Below are 22,790 nucleotides of genomic sequence, written 5' to 3' on the forward strand. Positions count from 1 at the left end.
TGATGTGTTGGTCCAGCAGACTCTCTATTGGTTAATGAAGGTGTGATGTGTTGGTCCAGCAGACTCTTTCTGCTGATGGATTTCTACATACATCCATGGATTCATAACAGATGAATAATGTGATGAGATGTGTGTATGTGATGAGGTGTGTGTGGCACCGGGGTGTTTATTGTCCCTTCCTCAGTCCCTTCCTCAGTCTCTTCCTCAGTTCCTTCCTCAGTGCCTTCCTCAGTCCCTTCCTCAGTCCCTTCCTCAGTCCCTTCCTCAGTCCCTTCCTCAGTCTCTTCCTCAGTCTCTTCCTCAGCCCATTCCTCAGTCCCTTCCTCAGTCCCTTCCTCAGTCTCTTCCTCAGTCTCTTCCTCAGCCCATTCCTCAGTCCCTTCCTCAGTCCCTTCCTCAGTCCCTTCCTCAGTCTCTTCCTCAGTCTCTTCCTCAGCCCATTCCTCAGTCCCTTCCTCAGTCCCTTCCTCAGTCTCTTCCTCGGTCCCTTCCTCGGTCCCTTCCTCGGTCCCTTACTCGGTCTCTTCCTCGGTCCCTTCCTCAGTCACTTCCTCAGTCTCGTCCTCAGTCTCTTCCTCAGTCCCTTCCTCAGTCTCTTCCTCAGTCCCTTCCTCAGTCTCTTCCTCAGTCCCTTCCTTAGTCCCTTCCTCAGTCCCTTCCTCAGTCCCTTCCTCAGCCCATTCCTCAGTCCCTTCCTCAGTCTCTTCCTCAGTCCCTTCCTCAGTTCCTTCCTCGGTCCCTTCCTCAGTTCCTTCCTCGGTCTCTTCCTCGGTCCCTTCCTCGGTCCCTTCCTCGGTCCCTTCCTCAGTCACTTCCTCAGTCTCGTCCTCAGTCTCTTCCTCAGTCCCTTCCTCAGTCTCTTCCTCAGTTCCTTCCTCAGTCCCTTCCTCAGTCCCTTCCTCAGCCCATTCCTCAGTCCCTTCCACAGTCCCTTCCTCAGTCCCTTCCTCAGCCCCTTCCTCAGCCCATTCCTCAGTCCCTTCCTCAGTCCCTTCCTCAGTCCCTTCCTCAGTCCCTTCCTCAGTCCCTTCCTCAGTCTCTTCCTCAGTCTCTTCCTCAGTCTCTTCCTCAGTCCTTTCTTCAGTGTCTTCCTCAGTCCCTTCCTCAGCCCATTCCTCTGTCCCTTCCTCAGTCCCTTTCTCAACTGTTCCTCTGAGAGAAAGGAAAGGATTGCAGTTCTGATCCTAAAATAGACTCAATTATTTCCTCAGCCTTTCTTCAGGAAGCCGTGGACTTGTCCAGAACAGCTCTCTCTCTCTCTCTCTCTCTCTCTCTCTCTCTCTCTCTCTCGCTCATTCTTTCTCTCTTTCTCAATGCATGCTGGGAGTGTTTGTAGTTGAGAGGCTGTGTGGAGGTCTCTGTCCTTACTTAATTTCTTTATTCTTTCCTTGGTATTTTCTTTCAATTTTATTTTCTATGTTTAGCGGTACCCTCTGTTTTCATTCAAAGTTAGGGAGGAAGAGGAAGGAGTTTTAGTTTCCTGGGGTTTGAACGGTGCGGTGTGCATGATGGCTTTGCAGCATAGCACGGAGGAGATGCTGTCTCCTCCGCTGTGTGTTCCTGAGAATGGAGTTAAGGTGGAGGAGGCTCTGCTCGCGGTCGGTGAAAAGGTGGGAGCTGAATTTATACATTCTGCTTTCAGAATGAACAAAGCAGTTGTTGTGTTCATGAAGAGAGTACGTTTAGTGGGCAGGCTGATTGCTAGTGGAATATTTGTAAGGGATGTGTTGGTGCCGATTTCTCCTCTTTCGACTCCTTGGATTAGGGTGGTAGTTGACAAATCTATCTCTGTTTATTGCGGATGATCAAATGGTTTGGCAGGTTTGGTAGGTTTGGTAGGTTTGGTAGGTTTGGGGAGAGATGAAGTGAGAGGAGGAGGGGAGAGGTGAATGAGAGGTGAAGGGAGAGGAGGAGGGAGAGGAGGAGGGGAGAGGTCAAGGGAGAGGAGGAGGGGATAGGAGGAGGGAGAGGTGAAGGGAGAGGAGGAGGGGAGAGATGAAGGGAGAGGAGAAGGGGAGAGGTGAAGGAGAGGTGAAGGGAGAGGAGGAGGGAGAGGAGGGGGGGAAAGGTGAAGGAGAGGTGAAGGGAGAGGAGGAGGGAGAGGAGGAGGGGAGAGGTGAAGGGAGAGGAGGAAGGGAGAGGTGAAGGGAGAGGAGGGGAGAGGTGAAGGGAGAGGAGGGGAGAGGTGAAGGGAGCGGTGAAGGGAGAGGAGGAGGGAATAGGAGGAGGGAGAGATGAAGGGAGAGGAGGAGGGGAGAGATGAAGGGAGAGGAGGGGGGGAGAGGTGAAGGGAGAGGAGGGGGAGAGGTGAAGGGAGAGGGAGGAGGTGAAGGGAGAGGTGAAGGGAGAGGAGGAGGGGAGAGATGAAGGGAGAGGAGGGGGGGAGAGATGAAGGGAGAGGAGGGGGGAGAGATGAAGGGAGAGGAGGGGGGGAGAGGTGAAGGGAGAGGAGGGGGAGAGGTGAAGGGAGAGGAGGGGAGAGGTGAAGGGATAGGTGAAGGGAGAGGAGGAGGGGATAGGTGAAGGGAGAGGAGGAGGGGATAGGTGAAAGGAGAGGAGGGGGGAATAGGTGAAGGGAGAGGGGGAGGGGAGAGGAGGAGGGGATAGATGAAGGGGGAGGAGGAGGGGATAGATGAAGGGGGAGTGAGGAGGGGAGAGGTGGAGGGAGGTTGGAGAGGTAGAGGGAGGAGGGGAGAGATGAAGGGAGACGGAGGAGGGGAGAGGTGAAGGGAGACGGAGGAGGGGAGAGATTAAGGGAGAGGGAGGAGGGGAGAGGTGAAGGGAGACGGAGGAGGGGAGAGATGAAGGGAGAGGCAGGAGGGGAAGGGAGAGGAGACAGAAAGGTAAAGGGAAGCACTCATTTGAAACCAATTTTGGAGAGGCCTGCCTGCCTGCCTGCCTGCCTGTCTGCCTGTCTGTCTGTCTGTCTTGGGGTAAGGAGAGGAGAAGGTAGAGACAGAGAACTTCAACATGAACAGACGTCTCCATAAGTCAAACACACTGCAGCTTTGCATCCTGTTATTGTTGTGGATGCTGTTGTTTCATCTTTCACTTTGTTGCAGTTTCCCCCAATTTCAACGGTGTACTTTTCCTAAACTCTTTGGAATTGTAGGGAAGACGATGCTGGAAAATGTTGAAAGAGTGTTATGGTGAGGTGAGGGGGAGGTGTTGGGAGTTGGGGAGGATGGGAGTTGGGGAGAGGAGGATGGGAGTTGGGGAGGATGGGAGGAGGGGATGAGAGGGGAGTTGGGGAGAGGAGGATGGGAGTTGGGGAGGATGGGAGTTGGGGGGGAGTTGGGGAGGAGGGGATGAAAGGGGAGTTGGGGAGAGGAGGATGGGAGTTGGGGAGGATGGGAGTTGGGGAGGATGGGAGTTGGGGAGGAGGGGAGGATGGGAGTTGGGGAAGAGAGGAGGGTGGGGAGGATGGGAGTTGGGGAGGAGAGGAGGGGAGGAGGGGATGGGAGGAGAGTTTGGGAGGAAGGGGGAGTTGGGAAGGAGGTGATGAGAGGGAGAGTTGGGTAGTGGAGGAGAGTGGGGAGGATGGGAGTTGGGTAGAGGAGGATAGGAGTTGGGGAGGAGTGGAGGGGAGAGGGGAGGGCAGGGCAGGGCAGGGCAGTTGAGGAGGAGAGGTGACTGTCAGTTGAGGAGGGGAGGTGACTGTCTACAAACAGTGACCTGTGTGGCTCAGTTGGTAGAGCATGGTGTTCGCTACAACAGTATAGAAGATTAAATTCCTGCTGGGCCACACATACAACACATGTAACTGACTGTTAGTGGCTTTGGATAAAAACTCTCGTTAAATGGTGGATATTATGATAATATGGGATGGCTTTATGGGAGGGCTTTCTGGGAGGGCTTTCTGGGAGGGCTTTCTGGGAGGGCTTTCTGGGATGACGTTCTGGGATGACGTTTTGGTATGGCTTTATGGGATGGCTCTCTGGGAGGGCTCTCTGGGAGGGCTTTCTGGGATGGCTCTCTGGGATGGCTCTCTGGGATGGCTTTCTGGGATGACGTTCTGGGATGACGTTCTGGTATGGCTTTATGGGATGGCTCTCTGGGAGGGCTCTCTGGGAGGGCTTTATGGGATGGCTCTCTGGGAGGGCTCTCTGGGATGTCGTTCTGGGATGGCGTTCTGGGATGGCCTTATGGGATGGCCTTATGGGATGGTGTTCTGGGATGGCTTTATGGGATGGCTTTGTGGGATGGCCCTCTGGGATGGCTTTCTGGGATGGCTTTCTGGGATGGCTCTCTGGGATGGCTTTCTGGGATGGCTTTCTGGGATGGCTCTCTGGGATGGCGATCTGGGATGGCTTTATGGGATGGCCTTATGGGATGGCTTTATGGGATGGCTTTCTGGGATGGCCTTATGGGATGGCTTTGTGGGATGGCTTTATGGGATGGCTTTGTGGGATGGCTTTATGGGATGGCTTTCTGGGATGGCTTTCTGGGATGGCTCTCTGGGATGGCGATCTGGGATGGCTTTATGGGATGGCCTTATGGGATGGCTTTATGGGATGGCTTTCTGGGATGGCCTTATGGGATGGCTTTATGGGATGGCTTTCTGGGATGGCTTTATGGGATGGCTTTATGGGATGGCTTTGTGGGATGGCTTTCTGGGATGGCCATTATGGGATGGCTTTCTGGGATGGCTTTATGGGATGGCTTTCTGGGATGGCTTTCTGGGATGGCGTTCTGGGATGCTTTCTGGGATGGCTTTCTGGGATGGCCATTATGGGATGGCTTTCTGGGATGGATTTATGGGATGGCTTTCTGGGATGGCTTTCTGGGATGGCCCAGTAGGTTAATGTCTCTGAGTTTTCCAGATGATGAGATTACTGTGAGAGGAGTCAAATGGGTGAAACTGTGAGATGTTGTTGGAGAGGAGAACATGTGTCAACATACAGTATCATTACAGAGAGCTGACTTCCCCATCTCTTCCCCTCATCTACCCTTTTCACTTCACCTTATCTCCCTCCTCCCCTCTTCCCCTCTCTCCCCTCTCATCCTCTCCTGTCACCCCACCATACTCTATCCTCCCCTGTTACCCCTCTATACTATATCCTCCCCTGTTACCCCTCCATACTATATCCTCCCCTGTTACCCCTCCATACTATATCCTCCCCTGTTACCCCTCCATACTATATCCTCCCCTGTTACCCCTCCACACTATATCCTCCCCTGTTACCCCTCCATACTATATCCTTCCCTATTACCCCTTCATACTATATCCTCCCTGTTACCCCTCCATACTATATCCTCCCTGTTACCCCTCCATACTATATCCTCCCTGTTACCCCTCCATACTATATCCTCCCTATTTACCCCTCCATACTATATCCTCCCCTGTTACCCCTCCATACTATATCCTCCCTGTTACCCCTCCATACTATATCCTCCCTGTTACCCCTCCATACTATATCCTCCCTGTTACCCCTCCATACTATATCCTCCCCTGTTACCCCTCCATACTATATCCTCCTCAGTTACCCCTCCATACTATATCCTCCCCTGTTACCCCTCCATACTATATCCTCCCCTGTTACCCTCCATACTATATCCTCCCCTGTTACCCCTCCATACTATATCCTCCCCTGTTACCCCTCCATACTATATCCTTCCCTATTACCCCTCCATACTATATCCTCCCCTGTTACCCCTCCATACTATATCATCCCCAATTACCCCTCCATACTATGTCCTCCCCTGTAACCCCTCCACACTATATCCTCCCCTGTTACCCCTCCATACTATATCCTCCCCTATTACCCCTCCATACTATATCCTCCCCTGTTACCCCTCCATACTATATTACCTCCCCTGTTACCCCTCCATACTATATCCTCCCCTATTACCCCTCCATACTATATCCTCCCCTGTTACCCCTCCATACTATATTACCTCCCCTGTTACCCCTCCATACTATATCCTCCGCTATTACCCCTCCATACTACTGTATATCCTCCCCTGTTACCCCTCCATACTATATTACCTCCCCTGTTACCCCTCCATACTATATCCTCCCCTGTTACCCCTCCATCCTATATTTCCTCCCCTGTTATTGAGAACATAGTTGTTAGAGGGGATGGAATGTTGCTCCGTCTCTGCTCTTACTGTTCCGGGTCGTATTGCTGAGAACTTAATCCATTCTGTTATAGTACTACCATCGAGGCCTCAGGCACACTGGCGTGTGTGTGTGTGTGTGTGTGTGTGTGTGTGTGTGTGTGTGTGTGTGTGTGTGTGTGTGTGTGTGTGTGTGTGTGTGTGTGTGTGTGTGTGTGTGGTCTGTCTGGGACAGTAATTGTATGGTTGGGTAAGTACAGGCAATATATTAATATCAGGGCTCAGCCTCTCTGAGTGGTGACAACTAGTCATTATCACGCACGCACGCACGCACACACACACACACACACACACACACACACACACACACACACACACACACACACACACACACACACACACACACACACACACACACACACACACACACACACACACACACACACACACCCATCTCTGAGAGGGAGGCAGTGTAGTGCCCCCCTCTATAACCAGTCTGTCTCTGAGAGTCAGTGTAGTGCCCCCCTCTATAACCACTCTGTCTCTGAGAGGGAGTCAGTGTAGTGCCCCCCTCTATAACCAGTCTGTCTCTGAGAGTCAGTGTAGTGCTCCCCTCTATAACCTCTCTGTCTCTGAGAGTCAGTGTAGTGCTCCCCTCTATAACCACTGTCTCTGAGAGGGAGTAACTGTATTGTCATGGATAATTCCTGGAGAAATCAGGAGTATCTAAATGATAGACGATGTGTTTTAACAATGGAACATCAGAATATCTTCATTGTTATTCCCCTCATTCATACAACGGATGAGTCTAATGCTGAATGCTGATTGGTTAAAACCGCATTCCAGTCGGTGTCTATTCCATAAGTTACCACCCGCTAAATCTATGATGTTATAATGCCTGTTTACTCTGTTCCATCTGACTGCTGCAATCCACTGTCTCATCAGCCCAGCCAGGCAATTTATAAACATTGATCTCCACTATAAAAATCATCTAGACATTATCTCACATTTCTTTTTCGACTAACATTTTGTTTTCAACCGTGGAGATTTGTATAAACCTCGCTGTCTGTCTCCCAGACATTTTACCACATTGTTTAAATATTCAGATGCTATCTCCATAGTAACGAACGTGGATATATATACAATGAAATGTCAATTTTGAAAGAAAAAAAAAGGTCAAACGAAACCAAGTGCAGCTGGTTCTTTCCGGCTTCAGTCTGAAGTGATTGTGTGAGCTGTGTTGTTGGCTAGCTCCTCTGAACAACAGTGTCCAGGTTCAGTCTGAAGTGATTGTGTGAGCTGTGTTGTTGTCTAGCTCCTCTGAACAACAGTGTCCAGGTTCAGTCTGAAGTGATTGTGTGAGCTGTGTTGTTGTCTAGCTCCTCTGAACAACAGTGTCCAGGTTCAGTCTGAAGTGATTGTGTTAGCTGTGTTGTTGGCTAGCTCCTCTGAACAACAGTGTCCAGGTTCAGTCTGAAGTGATTGTGTGAGCTGTGTTGTTGTCTAGCTCCTCTGAACAACAGTGTCCAGGTTCAGTCTGAAGTGATTGTGTGAGCTGTGTTGTTGGCTAGCTCCTCTGAACAACAGTGTCCAGGTTCAGTCTGAAGTGATTGTGTGAGCTGTGTTGTTGTCTAGCTCCTCTGAACAACAGTGTCCAGGTTCAGTCTGAAGTGATTGTGTGAGCTGTGTTGTTGGCTAGCTCCTCTGAACAACAGTGTCCAGGTTCAGTCTGAAGTGATTGTGTGAGCTGTGTTGTTGTCTAGCTCCTCTGAACAACAGTGTCCAGGTTCAGTCTGAAGTGATTGTGTGAGCTGTGTTGTTGGCTAGCTCCTCTTAAACAACAGTGTCCAGGTTCAGTCTGAAGTGATTGTGTGAGCTGTGTTGTTGTCTAGCTCCTCTGAACAACAGTGTCCAGGTTCAGTCTGAAGTGATTGTGTTAGCTGTGTTGTTGTCTAGCTCCTCTGAACAACAGTGTCCAGGTTCAGTCTGAAGTGATTGTGTGAGCTGTGTTGTTGGCTAGCTCCTCTGAACAACAGTGTCCAGGTTCAGTCTGAAGTGATTGTGTGAGCTGTGTTGTTGGCTAGCTCCTCTGAACAACAGTGTCCAGGTTCAGTCTGAAGTGATTGTGTGAGCTGTGTTGTTGGCTAGCTCCTCTGAACAACAGTGTCCAGGTTCAGTCTGAAGTGATTGTGTGAGCTGTGTTGTTGGCTAGCTCCTCTTAAACAACAGTGTCCAGGTTCAGTTTGAAGTGATTGTGTGAGCTGTGTTGTTGGCTGGCTCCTCTTAAACAACAGTGTCCTGATGAGAGAGCACATTTTCTACGCCAGGTGAAATCACACCTCGTTAGCTCATTGTTATGGATGTTTCCAAATAAGAGTTACTAGGAAACAGCTGAAACTAACGCAAATGTGTCTATTCTGCTGTTATTCTGACAGCGCTGTTTGACCGGACTGTAAGTTAGCCGTAGTTGGCTAGCTAGCTAGCAAGGGACAAGAACGTTGCTAACCAGTATGGCAATGGAACATTAAGAACAAACGACTGGGTCACGTCTCTAGTAACCAGAACCAATAGAACGAACGATCAGCCGGCTTGGGTAGCAACCCTAGATTTGTGTCGGGACTATATTGATGAAATAGTATGACGAAATTCATTAAAAGAACCTTTTTTTAAATGAAAATATGTCGATAATTATTTGAACATGTTGGTAAAGCCCTCGAAGCCGGTGTTTGGAGGACTGCAGTGACCTTTTGGTTACTGGCCCAACGCTCTAACCACTAGGCTGCCTGCTGCCCCTGTTATATACTGCTGGGTATTATTCTGTAGTTGTAATCACCATCTCTGTCTCTCTCTCTCTGTCTGTCTCTCTCTGTCTCTCTCTCTCTGTCTCTGTCTCTCTGTCTCTCTCTCTCTCTGTCTGTCTCTCTCTCTCTCTCTCTCTGTCTCTCTCTCTCTCTGTCTCTCTCTCTCTGTCTCTGTCTCTCTGTCTCGCTGTCTCTCTCTCTCTCTCTGTGTCTCTCTGTCTCTCTCTCTCTCTCTGTCTCTCTCTCTCTCTCTGTGTCTCTCTGTCTCTCTCTCTCTCTCTGTCTCTCTCTCTCTGTCTCTCTGTCTCGCTGTCTCTGTCTCTCTCTCTCTGTATCTCTCTCTCTGTCTCTCTCTTTCTCTATCTCTCTGTCTCTCTCTCTCTCTCTGTCTCTCTCTCTCTGTCTCTTTCTCTGTCTCTCTCTCTCTGTATCTCTCTCTCTGTCTCTCTCTTTCTGTCTCTCTCCGTCTCTGTCTCTCTCTCTCTCTTAGCAGTCCTATGCCCCTCCCCCTTCCACCATGGTCCCTCCCAGTCCCAGCCCTAACAACGGTCACCACAGAGGAGGAGGAGGAGGCTGTAGTATGGAGCAGCTCAGTCAAACTAACCTGTACATCAGAGGACTGCCCTCTGGGACCAGTGACCAGGACCTCATCAAACTATGTCAACCGTAAGTGGAGATTTCTCTCTATTAGTGAACTGGATATATCATTACTTTACTACCACCACTGACTGGACTAAACAGGTGATTCCAGGTGAAAGCCATGATCGCTTATTGATGTCACTTGTTAATTCCACATCAATCAGTGTAGATGAAGGTGTTCCCAAACTGGGGTATGCCCAATGCAGTCGGAGTTATGACAAATACAAATGCATTTAAAAATATATATATATATATATATATATATAATAAATATTTCTATTTTCCAATGGTGGCTATACATTTGGGTTTTTCTCCTCGCCTGAGTAGCCTTGTTTCACTGCCAAAAATACAATTCAACCATCTGGTGTTCAGCGAAAAAACAACCAAATATTAAATACAGGTGGCCTAGTCAAATAATGAACATCCAATCACATTAACCGTTACTCTCTACTAGGACATCATACTGCTACTACCGCTAGGACATCATACTGCTACTACTACTAGGACATCATACTGCTACTACTACTAGGACATCATACTGCTACTACTACTAGGACATCATACTGCTACTACCGCTAGGACATCATACTGCTACTACCGCTAGGACATCATACTGCTACTACCGCTAGGACATCATACTGCTACTACCGCTAGGACATCATACTGCTACTACCGCTAGGACATCATACTGCTACTACCGCTAGGACATCATACTGCTACTACCGCTAGGACATCATACTGCTACTACCGCTAGGACATCATACTGCTACTACCGCTAGGACATCATACTGCTACTACCGCTAGGACATCATACTGCTACTACTACTAGGACATCATACTGCTACTACCGCTAGGACATCATACTGCTACTACTACTAGGACATCATACTGCTACTACCACTAGGACATCATACTGCTACGACCAGCAGGACATCATACTGCTACGACCAGCAGGACATCATACTGCTACGACCAGCAGGACATCATACTGCTACTACTACTAGGACATCATACTGCTACTACCGCTAGGACATCATACTGCTACTACCGCTAGGACATCATACTGCTACTACCGCTAGGACATCATACTGCTACGACCAGCAGGACATCATACTGCTACGACCAGCAGGACATCATACTGCTACTACCGCTAGGACATCATACTGCTACTACTACTAGGACATCATACTGCTACGACCAGCAGGACTACACCTGCACCTGCCATTTGGCACCTGCCATTTGTTGTTAGCACTGCTAGCATGGACACTGACAGGCGTGAATCTGATGCAGCCGAAAAGGTAACGCCCCCTTACCCGGGAAAGCACCAAGCGACTGCCCCTTATCCGGGAAAGCCCCAAGCTACTGCCCCTTACCCGGGAAAACCCCAAGCTACTGCCCCTTATCCGGGAAAGCCCCAAGCTACTGCCCCTTATCCGGGAAAGCCCCAAGCTACTGCCCCTTATCCGGGAAAGACCCAAGCTACTGCCCCTTTTCCGGGAAAGCCCCAAGCTACTGCCCCCCTTACCAGGGAAAGCACCAAGCTACTGCCCCTTACCCGGGAATGCACAAAGCTACTGCCCCCTTACCCAGGAAAGCACCAAGCTACTGTCCCCCTTACCCGGGAAAGCACCAAGCTACTGTCCCCCTTACCCGGGAAAGCACCAAGCTACTGCCCCCCTTACCCGGGAAAGCACCAAGCTACTGTCCCCCTTACCCGGGAATGCACCAAGCTACTGCCCCCTTACCCGGGAAAGCACCAAGCTACTGTCCCCCTTACCCGGGAATGCACCAAGCTACTGTCCCCCTTACCCGGGAATGCTCCAAGCTACTGCCCCCTGACCCGGGAAAGCACCAAGCTACTGCCCCCTGACCCGGGAAAGCACCAAGCTACTGCCTCCTGACCCGGGAAAGCACCAAACTACTGCCCCCTTACCCGGGAAAGCACCAAACTACTGCCCCCTGACCCGGGAAAGCACCAAGCTACTTCCCCCTGACCCGGGAATGCACCAAGCTACTGCCCCCTTACCCAGGAAAGCACCAAGCTACTGTCCCCCTTACCCGGGAAAGCACCAAGCTACTGCCCCCTTACCCGGGAAAGCACCAAGCTACTGCCCCCTTACCCGGGAAAGCACCAAGCTACTGCCCCCTTACCCGGGAAAGCACCAAGCTACTGCCCCCTGACCCGGGAAAGCACCAAGCTACTGCCCCCTGACCCGGGAAAGCACCATGCTACTGGCTCCTGACCCGGAAAAGCACCAAACTACTGCCCCCTTACCCGGGAAAGCACCAAACTACTGCCCCCTGACCCGGGAAAGCACCAAACTACTGCCCCTTTACCCGGGAAAGCACCAAACTACTGCCCCCTGACCCGGGAAAGCACCTAACCACAGAGAGGGACGTTGGACCATCTAAGAGGCACAAATATGATGAGAACTACATTGATTTGGGGTTCAATTATATTGGGAGTATTGCCTTTCCTCAGCCACAGTGTGTTATATGTGCTACAGTACTCTCTCACAACTCAATGAAACCTTCACTCTTGAGCAGACATTTAGAAACAAAACATGCCAATTTGAAAAAAATAAGCTACAGGAGTTTTTTGAGTGAGATTTTTAAACGACTTTCGAGTAGTAAGACAAGTATAAAAACAACAGATACCAAGGGGCTAGAAGTGTTTTATATGGTGAGCTACCGAGTGGCTGGGACAGGCAAGACCCATACTATTGTGGAGGACTTCATTATTCCAACTCCAACTTCCAATTACAACGCTGGGTGGAAAAGTCCCAGAAAACTATACAGACAATGTCTTCATCAAACAACACTGTTTCACGACACATCACTGCTCCTTCACCTCAAACTGTAAATACAAAATCAAATCTAATTTATTTACATAGCCCTTCGTCCATCAGCTGATATCTCAAAGTGCTGTACAGAAACCCAGCCTAAAACCCCAAACAGCAAACAATGCAGGTGTAGAAGCACGGTGGCAAGGAAAAACTCCCTAGAAAGGCCAAAACCTAGGAAGAAACCTAAAGAGGAACCAGGCTATGAGGGGTGGCCAGTCCTCTTCTGGCTGTGCCGGGTGGAAATTATAACAGAACATGGCCAAGATGTTCAAATGTTCATAAATGACCAGCATGGTCAAATAATAATAATCACAGTGGTTACCGAGGGTGCAGCAAGTCAGCACCTCAGGAGTAAATGTCACAGCTATGATACTACGTAGCCTGACTCAGTGTGTTGGTGTTTTCTGTGTGGGTAGTAGGCTCTGTGAAGCCATGTTGTCGTTTATACTGTGTGGGTAGTAATATCTGTGAAGCCATGTGGGTAGTAGGCTCTGTGAAGCCATGTTATGGTTTATACTGTGTGGGTAGTAGGCTCTGTGAAGCCATGTTATGGTTTATACTGAGTGGGTAGTAGGCTCTGTGAAGCCATGTTATGGTTTATACTGAGTGGGTAGTAGGCTCTGTGAAGCCATGTTATGGTTCATACTGAGTGGGTAGTAGGATCTGTGAAGCCATGTTATGGTTTATACTGGGTAGTAGGCTCTGTGAAGCCATGTTATGTTTTATACTGAGTGAGTAGTATGCTCTGTGAAGCCATGTTATGTTTTATACTGAGTGAGTAGTAGGCTCTGTGAAGCCATGTTATGGTTTATATTGAGTGGGTAGTAGGATCTGTGAAGCCATGTTATGGTTTATATTGAGTGGGTAGTATGCTCTGTGAAGCCATGTTATGGTTTATACTGAGTGGGTAGTATGCTCTGTGAAGCCATGTTATGGTTTATACTGAGTGGGTAGTAGGATCTGTGAAGCCATGTTATGGTTTATATTGAGTGGGTAGTATGCTCTGTGAAGCCATGTTAGGGTTTATACTGAGTGGGTAGTAGGATCTGTGAAGCCATGTTATGATGTATACTGAGTGGGTAGTAGGCTCTGTGAAGCCATGTTATGGTTTATACTGAGTGGGTAGTAGGCTCTGTGAAGCCATGTTATGGTTTATATTGAGTGGGTAGTAGTATCTGTGAAGCCATGTTATGGTCTATACTGAGTGGGTCGTAGGATCTGTGAAGCCATGTTATAATTCATACTGAGTGGGTAGTAGTATCTGTGAAGCCATGTTATGGTTTATACTGAGTAGGTAGTAGTATCTGTGAAGCCATGTTATGGTTTATACTGAGTAGGTAGTAGTATCTGTGAAGCCATGTTATATTTCATACTGAGTGGGTCGTAGGCTGTGTGTAATGGTTCATGCTGCGTACTGTAGTATCATAGCTGTGTTCTTGACCTCTCTCTGTCACCCATCCTTTTCCTGTGTAGAGAAGAGAGGAGACACCCCTCCCAGTCAGCCAGCCAGCCCTATCCCATCCGCTCGTCTCCCTCCGCCAGTTCCTCTCCAGACCCTTCCTCACTGACGTATCGCCATGCAGGCGAGCCGCGAGCTTTGGGGTTCCACGCGCCTGTCAGCGACGTCAATTTGTTTTTAAATGTAATAAATCCTTTTGACAGTAACCCTCCAAAAAGCCATTCCCTAAACATATTTAATTTCCATATGTACTAGGAACCGAAGGGTTAGCTTCAGCAAGGGAAATGAACAAGACAAAACATATGGATTGAAGGTATAAGATGATATGGGGTCAAGGCTACAAACGGTCGCCGGTGAAATGACCTGGCGCTGACTCAGGTGTTCAAACGAACATATCAGACCGAGAGTCTAATGCTTCTCAGGTCGTTCTTTATGAGTTTTAGTTTAGAAAAACCACCTCTCAGCAGAAGCGACAGTTACAGGATGGTAAAAACAGCGGGATTACCGTGGCAACATCAGGGAAACTGGGCGGAAGGGAGGAGGGCTTCAAATAGAGCAGATCTGCAATATCTTTCATTGAGCTTCTCGTTCTCCTTAATTGCTGAAGAGTTGAACCGTACAGGAAGCTCTGGGACAGGTCGTCTGGATACTGGACAGACACGGTACAGGAAGAGATAAACCGTACAGGAAGCTCTGGGACATGTCGTCTGGATAATGGACAGACACGGTACAGGAAGAGATGAACCGTACAGGAAGCTCTGGGACAGGTCGTCTGGATAGTGGACAGACACGGTACAGGAAGAGATGAACCGTACAGGAAGCTCTGGGACAGGTCGTCTGCATACTGGACAGACAATACATGTCCAGATGCAATCAGATTATCATCTTTAATAGAAAACATTTTGTTGAGGGCTTTGAACAACAAACAAAATAAAAAAAGTTGTTTTGTGATTTTGTTGATAGTGGTTAACCAGCGTATGAGTTCTGTGGTTACAATATCAACAGTCCCTTATCTCTCTGGTATACGTTGGTCCCTTATCTCTCTGGTATACGTTGGTCCCTTATCTCTCTGGTATACGTTGGTGCCTTATCTCTCTGGTAAACGTTGGTCCCTTATCTCTCTGGTAAACGTTGGTCCCTTATCTCTCTGGTATACGTTGGTCCCTTATCGCTCTGGTATACGTTGGTCCCTTATCTCTCTGGTATACGTTGGTCCTTAATCTCTCTGGTATACGTTGGTCCCTTATCTCTCTGGTATACGTTGGTCCCTTATCTCTCTGGTATACGTTGGTCCCTTATCTCTCTGGTATACGTTGGTCCCTTATCTGTCAGGTAAACGTTGGTCCCTTATCTCTCTGGTATACGTTGGTCCCTTATCTCTCTGGTAAACGTTGGTCCCTTATCTCTCTGGTATACGTTGGTCCCTTATCTCTCTGGTATACGTTGGTCCCTTATCTCTCTGGTATATGTTGGTCCCTTATCTCTGTGGTAAACGTTGGTCCCTTATCTCTCTGGTATACGTTGGTCCCTTATCTCTCTGGTATACGTTGGTCCCTTATCTCTCTGGTAAACGTTGGTCCCTTATCTCTCTGGTATACGTTGGTCCCTTATCTCTCTGGTATACGTTGGTTCCTTATCTCTCTGGTATACATTGGTCCCTTATCTCTCTGGTATACGTTGGTCCCTTATCTCTCTGGTATACGTTGGTCCCTTATCTCTCTGGTAGACGTTGGTCCCTTATCTCTCTGGTAAACGTTGGTCCCTTATCTCTCTGGTATACGTTGGTCCCTTATCTCTCTGGTATACGTTGGTCCCTTATCTCTCTGGTAAACGTTGGTCCCTTATCTCTCTGGTAAACGTTGGTCCCTTATCTCTCTGGTAAACGTTGGTCCCTTATCTCTCTGGTATTTGTTGGTACGCATCATTCAAGACCACTTTAAAATCGTGTCCAGGGCAATGGGCATCTAATGTACAATGTCTGGAAAGACGGTCTGGGTTGGCGAAAATCAGTATAGAAAACACAACCTGGACTTCCCAAGGCCTTGGTGAAAACAGTCAGGCCGACAACCTGGACCTCCCAAGGCCTTGGTGAAAACAGTCAGGCCCACAGTCTGGACCACAAAGCCTTGGTGAAAACAGTCAGGCCCACAGTCTGGACCACAAAGCCTTGGTGAAAACAGTCAGGCCCACAACCTGGACCTCAAAGCCTTGGTGAAAACATTTGCACACAAAAAAAAGCACTTAAGGACACCAGGGGAGTCTCTCAAGTTTGATTTAATTGAATTCAGCTTGAATACTGCAGCTCATTGTGTAGGCTTTTAGCCATACAAAAACCCTGCTGAGTTCAACAAGAAATAGTGTCTGGATTTATCTTCAAGCTGACTACTTGCGTCCTCATCGTTCGGCTATTTGATTAATGTTTATCAGAAAAAGGGTATATAGCTATAGATAGTACATTGCATAATGAAACAATCCCTACTAAGCTTGTGTTTATAAGGTGGACTTAGTGTATTTTTTAGCATTGATAGACTGGTTTTTACACAAAACACCATTCTATCCGAGCTGGGAGAGAGGGTGAGGATGGCTCATGTCATGCAGGCTCGGGTAGCTGTATATTAATATAGCTGATAGCTGATTAGTGTTGCTGTGGCATTTATTTTACATGTCTGTTTGAATGTCCAACTTTAATTACTGAACAGAGTAATACATTATAGCCTCCAGCCAGCAGTCTAAATGGCGGCACTGTGCCGTGAAATGGTGAGGCTTAACATGAGAAAACGATGACCTAATAGGCCTGTCAATAAACATTTATCCATTAGCTAAATCAATGCTAAGCCTTGGCGCCACAGATAGCCTATCATCGATTCGAAAGGCATACAGTCGCATAGACATGTCGCGATTTCAGCACCGTGGACAGCGATCGGTAGTCTATATCAAACTCCGACCTTGCGGGGGTCCAGAGAAAATGCGTTACGCCTGTTCCCTTGGTCCCTCGTATCCCTGGCTGGTCCCAGGTCCTTTCTAGTCCCATAGTCCCTTGTATCCCTGGCTGGTCCCAGGTCCTTTCTAGTCCCATAGTCCCTTGTATCCCTGGCTGGTCCCAGGGCCGTTCTAGTCCCTTAGTCCCTCGTATCCCTGGCTGGTCCCAGTTCATTTCTAGTCCCGTAGTCCCTCGTATCCCTGGCTGGTCCCAGTTCATTTCTAGTCCCGTAGTCCCTCATATCCCTGGCTGGTCCCAGGTCCTTTCTAGTCCCTTAGTCCCCCCAATCCTGGCTGGTCCCAGGTCCTTTCTAGTCCCGTAGTCCCTCGTATCCCTGGCTGGTCCCAGGTAATTTCTAGTCCCGTAGTCCCTCATATCCCTGGCTGGTCCCAGTTCATTTCTAGTCCCGTAGTCCCTCATATCCCTGGCTGGTCCCAGTTCATTTCTAGTCCCTTAGTCCCTCGTATCCCTGGCTGGTCCCAGTTCCTTTCTAGTCCCTTAGTCCCCCCAATCCTGGCTGGTCCCAGGTCCCAGTGAGAGTGGTGGAGAGGTGGCCTGACTGTTCCTGTAATAAACAGAAGGGTTGAGAGACTAGCAGACGACTGTGTTGTGTGATGTTATATTTCTGCTGTATTATCAGAAGTCCATTTGGTTTAGACTCTGAGATCAACTCTCTGTTTACAGCCAGGCAGTATTCAGTAGAGAGATGAACACAACAGCAGCATTACAGCATGGAACACCCACATCCTGCCACTGGAAGGTCAGGCTGGAAAATGTATAAAACAATTCTCTCTTGGGCCAGTTATGAAATATTTACCAACAAAAAAACAGCTTTAGTTGTTTATTACTGAATCTAAGAGAACTTGTGAACAATCTGGGCCATGAATTGTGTCTGTATAGTAATGAAAACATGATTGTGGCATGAAAACATTCACAGATCTTGGTCGAAAGTAATATCTCCCTGCTTACCATGCTAATATTTCTAAACATATTTTACCATCCCTCCCTCCCTCCCTCCCTCCCTCCCTCCCTCCCTCCCTCCCTCCCTCCCTCCCTCCCTCCCTCCCTCCATCCCTCCCTCCCTCCCGCCCTGACTCCTGCCCTCCCTCCCTGACTCCTGCCTGCCCTCCCTCCCTCCCTCCCTACCTGACTCCTGCCCTCCCTCCCTGACTCCTGCCCTCCCTCCCTCCCTCCCTCCCCTGGACCCAGAGTTTGATTTAAAAACCGTAGTCAGATGACTGATCTGCCATTACAGTGTTACATTAGCAGTATAATACTGTGATGGATGTGTTCTCCTTACGGCGACAGAACAAATGATCCCTCCATTATTAAACACCTCCATCCAGGTAATATAGAGTCTCTCTCTCTCTCTCCCTCCCCTCTCTCTCTCTCTCTCTCTCTCTCTCTCTCTCTCTCTCGCTCTCCCCCTCTCTCTATCTCTCCCCCTCTCTCCCTCTCTCTCTCTCTCTCTCCCCTTCTCTCTATCTCTCCCCCCCTCTCTCTCTCTAACTCCCCCTCCCCCTCTCTCCCTCTCTCTCTCTCTCTCTCTCTCTCTCTCTCTCTCCCTCTCTCTATCTCTCCCCCTCTCTCCCTCTCTCTCTCTCTCTCTCTCTCTCTCTCTCTCTCTCTCCCTCTCTCTATCTCTCCCCCCTCTCGCTCTCTCTCTCTCTCTCTCTCTCCCCCTCTCTCTATCTCTCCCCCTCTCTCCCTCTCTCTCTCTCTCTCCCCCTCTCTCTATCTCTCCCCCCTCTCTCTCTCTAACTCCCCCTCCCCCCCCCCCTCTCTCTCTCTCTCTCTCTCTCCCTCTCTCTATCTCTCCCCCTCTCTCCCTCTCTCTCTCTCTCTCTCTCTCTCCCCCTCTCTCTATCTCTCCCCCCTCTCTCTCTCTCTCTCTCTCTAACTCCCCCTCCCCCTCTCACCCCCCCTCTCTCTCTCTCTCTCTCTCTCTCTCCCCCTCTCTCTATCTCTCCCCCTCTCCCCCTCTCTCCCTCTCTATCTCTCTCTCTCTCCCCCTCTCTATCTCTCCCCCCCTCTCTTTCTCTCTCTCTAACTCCCCCTCCCCCTCTCCCCCCCCCCCTCTCTCTCTCTCACTCTCTCTAACTCTCTCTCTCTCTCTCTCTGAGACTTATGCAGAGACTTATGTAAGAAGTGCTCACCAGTTGTTCTGTTGTTTTTTCACAGATATGGGAAAATAGTGTCAACCAAGGCCATACTGGACAAGAACACTAATCAATGCAAAGGTACGCTGGAATCCCCATATAACACTCAGATCCACACCCATATAACACTCAGATCCACATGGATCAGGTTTAGTGTTTAGATGAAGCAATCAATATTATAGCACCTTGTGTGTACATATATATACACACACACACACACACACATGTACACGTACACACACACACACACACACACACACACACACACACACACACACACACACACACACACACACACACACACACACACACACACACACACACACACACACACACACACACACACACGTATTCTACAGGACAGGATGAGTGTTAGCTAGATGGTTGGAGTATTCTACAGGACAGGATGAGTGTCAGCTAGATGGTTGGAGTATTCTACAGGACAGGATGAGTGTTAGCTAGATGGTTGGAATATTCTACAGGATGAGTGTTGGCTAGATGGTTTGAGTATTCTACAGGATGAGTGTTGGCTAGATGGTTGGAGTATTCTACAGGATGAGTGTCAGCTAGATGGTTGGAGTATTCTACAGGATGAGTGTCAGCTAGATGTTTGGAGTATTCTACAGGATGAGGGTCAGCTAGATGGTTGGAGTATTCTACAGGATGAGTGTCAGCTAGATGGTTGGAGTATTCTACAGGAGAGGATGAGTGTTAGCTAGATGGTTGGAATATTCTACAGGACAGGATGAGTGTTAGCTAGATGGTTGGAATATTCTACAGGACAGGATGAGTGTTAGCTAGATGGTTGGAGTATTCTACAGGACAGGATGAGTGTTAGCTAGATGGTTGGAGTATTCTACAGGACAGGATGTGTCAGCTAGATGGTTGGAGTATTCTACAGCACAGGATGAGTGTCAGCGGGACTGAAGAGTTGGCATCGGCAAGACGAGCTCTGCCCCCGGACTCTCCTAACAGGGACAGTAAAAATAGTCTGAGGGAGTGAGGGAGGAAGGAAAGAGCAGGAGGGACGAGAGAGTGAGAGAGAGTGAGAGGAAGGTAGAGGGAAATATTGAGAGTGAGGGGGAGAAGGGAGGAGAGAGAGAGAAGAAGAGGGAGGGAGGGAGGGATGGTGGGACCGGAGGGAGGGAGGGAGGAGAGGGATGGTGGGACCGGAGGGAGGGAGGGAGGGGAACCCTTGAAACTGATGAATTAGCAGACAGCCTTTCCCTCTTTTCAGGAAACACACACAGAGAGAGAGACAGAAACAAACAATTCCTCTTCCTACACATTCTGCTGAGAGCCTCTCCTGTCTGTTTGTGAGGAGTTCAGACTCAGGAGCTGTACAGCACAGGAGCCTATTAGAAGAGGGCTCCATGTGTACAAGAGACATGTAGTGTGGCCTGACTGTTCCTACATGTAGGGTGGCCTGACTGTTCCTACATGTAGGGTAGCCTGACTGTTCCTATATGTAGCTTGTAGGGTGGCCTGACTGTTCCTATATGTAGCATGTAGGGTGGCCTGACTGATCCTACATGTAGGGTGTGGCCTGACTGTTCCTACATGTAGGGTGGCCTGACTGTTCCTACATGTAGGGTGGCCTGACTGTTCCTATATGTAGCATGTAGGTTGGCCTGACTGTTCCTATATGTAGCTTGTAGGGTGGCCTGACTGTTCCTACATGTAGGGTGTGGCCTGACTGTTCCTACATGTAGGGTGGCCTGACTGTTCCTACATGTAGGGTGGTCTTACTGTTCCTACATATAGGGTGGTCTGACTGTTCCTACATGTAGGGTGGCCTGACTGTTCCTACATGTAGGGTGGCCTGACTGTTCCTACATGTAGCATGTAGGGTGGCCTGACTGTTCCTACATGTAGGGTGGCCTGACTGTTCCTACATGTAGGGTGGTCTGACTGTTCCTACATGTAGGGTGGCCTGACTGTTATTACATGTAGGGCCTGACTGTTCCTACATGTAGCATGTAGGGTGGCCTGACTGTTCCTACATGTAACATGTAGGGTGGCCTGACTGTTCCTACATGTAGGGTGGTCTGACTGTTTCTACATGTAGGGTGGCCTGACTGTACCTACATGCAGGGTGGCCTGACTGTTCCTACATGTAGGGTGGCCTGACTCTTCCTATATGTAGGGTGGCCTGACTGTTTCTACATTTAGGGTGGCCTGACTGTTCCTACATGCAGGGTGGCCTGACTGTTCCTACATGTAGGGTGGCCTGACTGTTCCTACATGTAGGGTGGCCTGACTGTTCCTATATGTAGGGTGGCCTGACTGTTCCTACATGTAGGGTGGCCTGACTGTTCTTATATGTAGCTTGTAGGGTGGCCTGACTGTTCCTATATGTAGCATGTAGGGTGGCCTGACTGTTATTACATGTAGGGCCTGACTGTTCCTACATGTAGCATGTAGGGTGGCCTGACTGTTCCTACATGTAACATGTAGGGTGGCCTGACTGTTCCTACATGTAGGGTGGTCTGACTGTTTCTACATGTAGGGTGGCCTGACTGTACCTACATGCAGGGTGGCCTGACTGTTCCTACATGTAGGGTGGCCTGACTCTTCCTATATGTAGGGTGGCCTGACTGTTTCTACATTTAGGGTGGCCTGACTGTTCCTACATGCAGGGTGGCCTGACTGTTCCTACATGTAGGGTGGCCTGACTGTTCCTATATGTAGGGTGGCCTGACTGTTCCTACATGTAGGGTGGCCTGACTGTTCCTATATGTAGGGTGGACAGACTGTTCCTACATGTAGGGTGGCCTGACTGTTCCTACATGTAGGGTAGCCTAACTGTTCTTATATGTAGCTTGTAGGGTGGCCTGACTGTTCCTATATGTAGCATGTAGGGTGTGGCCTGACTGTTCCTACATGTAGGGTGTGGCCTGACTGTTCCTACATGTAGGGTGGCCTGACTGTTCCTACATGTAGGGTTGCCTGACTGTTCCTATATGTAGCATGTAGGTTGGCCTGACTGTTCCTATATGTAGCTTGTAGGGTGGCCTGACTCTTCCTACATGTAGGGTGTGGCCGGACTGTTCCTACATGTAGGGTGGCCTGACTGTTCCTATATGTAGCATGTAGGTTGGCCTGACTGTTCCTATATGTAGCATGTAGGGTGGCCTGACTGTTCCTACATGTAGGGTGGCCTGACTCTTCCTATATGTAGGGTGGCCTGAATGTTTCTACATGTAGGGTGGCCTGACTGTTCCTACATGCAGGGTGGCCTGACTGTTCCTACATGTAGGGTGGCCTGACTGTTCCTATATGTAGGGTGGCCTGACTGTTCCTATATGTAGGGTGGCCTGACTGTTCCTACATATAGGGTGGCCTGACTGTTCCTACATGTAGGGTAGCCTGACTGTTCCTATATGTAGCTTGTAGGGTGGCCTGACTGTTCCTATATGTAGCATGTAGGGTGGCCTGACTGATCCTACATGTAGGGTGTGGCCTGACTGTTCCTACATGTAGGGTGGCCTGACTGTTCCTACATGTAGGGTGGCCTGACTGTTCCTATATGTAGCATGTAGGTTGGCCTGACTGTTCCTATATGTAGCTTGTAGGGTGGCCTGACTGTTCCTACATGTAGGGTGTGGCCTGACTGTTCCTACATGTAGGGTGGCCTGACTGTTCCTACATGTAGGGTGGTCTGACTGTTCCTACATGTAGGGTGGTCTGACTGTTCCTACATGTAGGGTGGCCTGACTGTTCCTACATGTAGGGTGGCCTGACTGTTCCTACATGTAGGGTAGCCTGACTGTTCCTATATGTAGCTTGTAGGGTGGCCTGACTGTTCCTACATGTAGGGTGTGGCCTGACTGTTCCTACATGTAT

At 49.3% G+C, this 22,790-nt stretch overlaps 1 protein-coding gene across 1 annotated transcript in view; it reads left to right on the plus strand.

The window, feature by feature from the left end:
• The window catches only part of LOC149984282 (RNA-binding motif, single-stranded-interacting protein 3-like), a 235,655-nt gene that overhangs the window by 75,300 nt on the left and 137,565 nt on the right, over positions 1–22,790 (plus strand). Inside the window, exons 2-3 of the mRNA XM_090230528.1 lie at positions 9,352–9,527; positions 18,967–19,025. Coding sequence (XP_090086654.1) covers positions 9,352–9,527; positions 18,967–19,025 — 235 coding nt within the window. The remainder of the gene's footprint in view (positions 1–9,351; positions 9,528–18,966; positions 19,026–22,790) is intronic.

The sequence above is a fragment of the Oncorhynchus mykiss genome, chromosome 3 (assembly GCF_057628025.1).
Source record: "Oncorhynchus mykiss isolate SJ-2025 chromosome 3, ASM5762802v1, whole genome shotgun sequence".
NCBI lineage: Eukaryota > Metazoa > Chordata > Actinopteri > Salmoniformes > Salmonidae > Oncorhynchus > Oncorhynchus mykiss.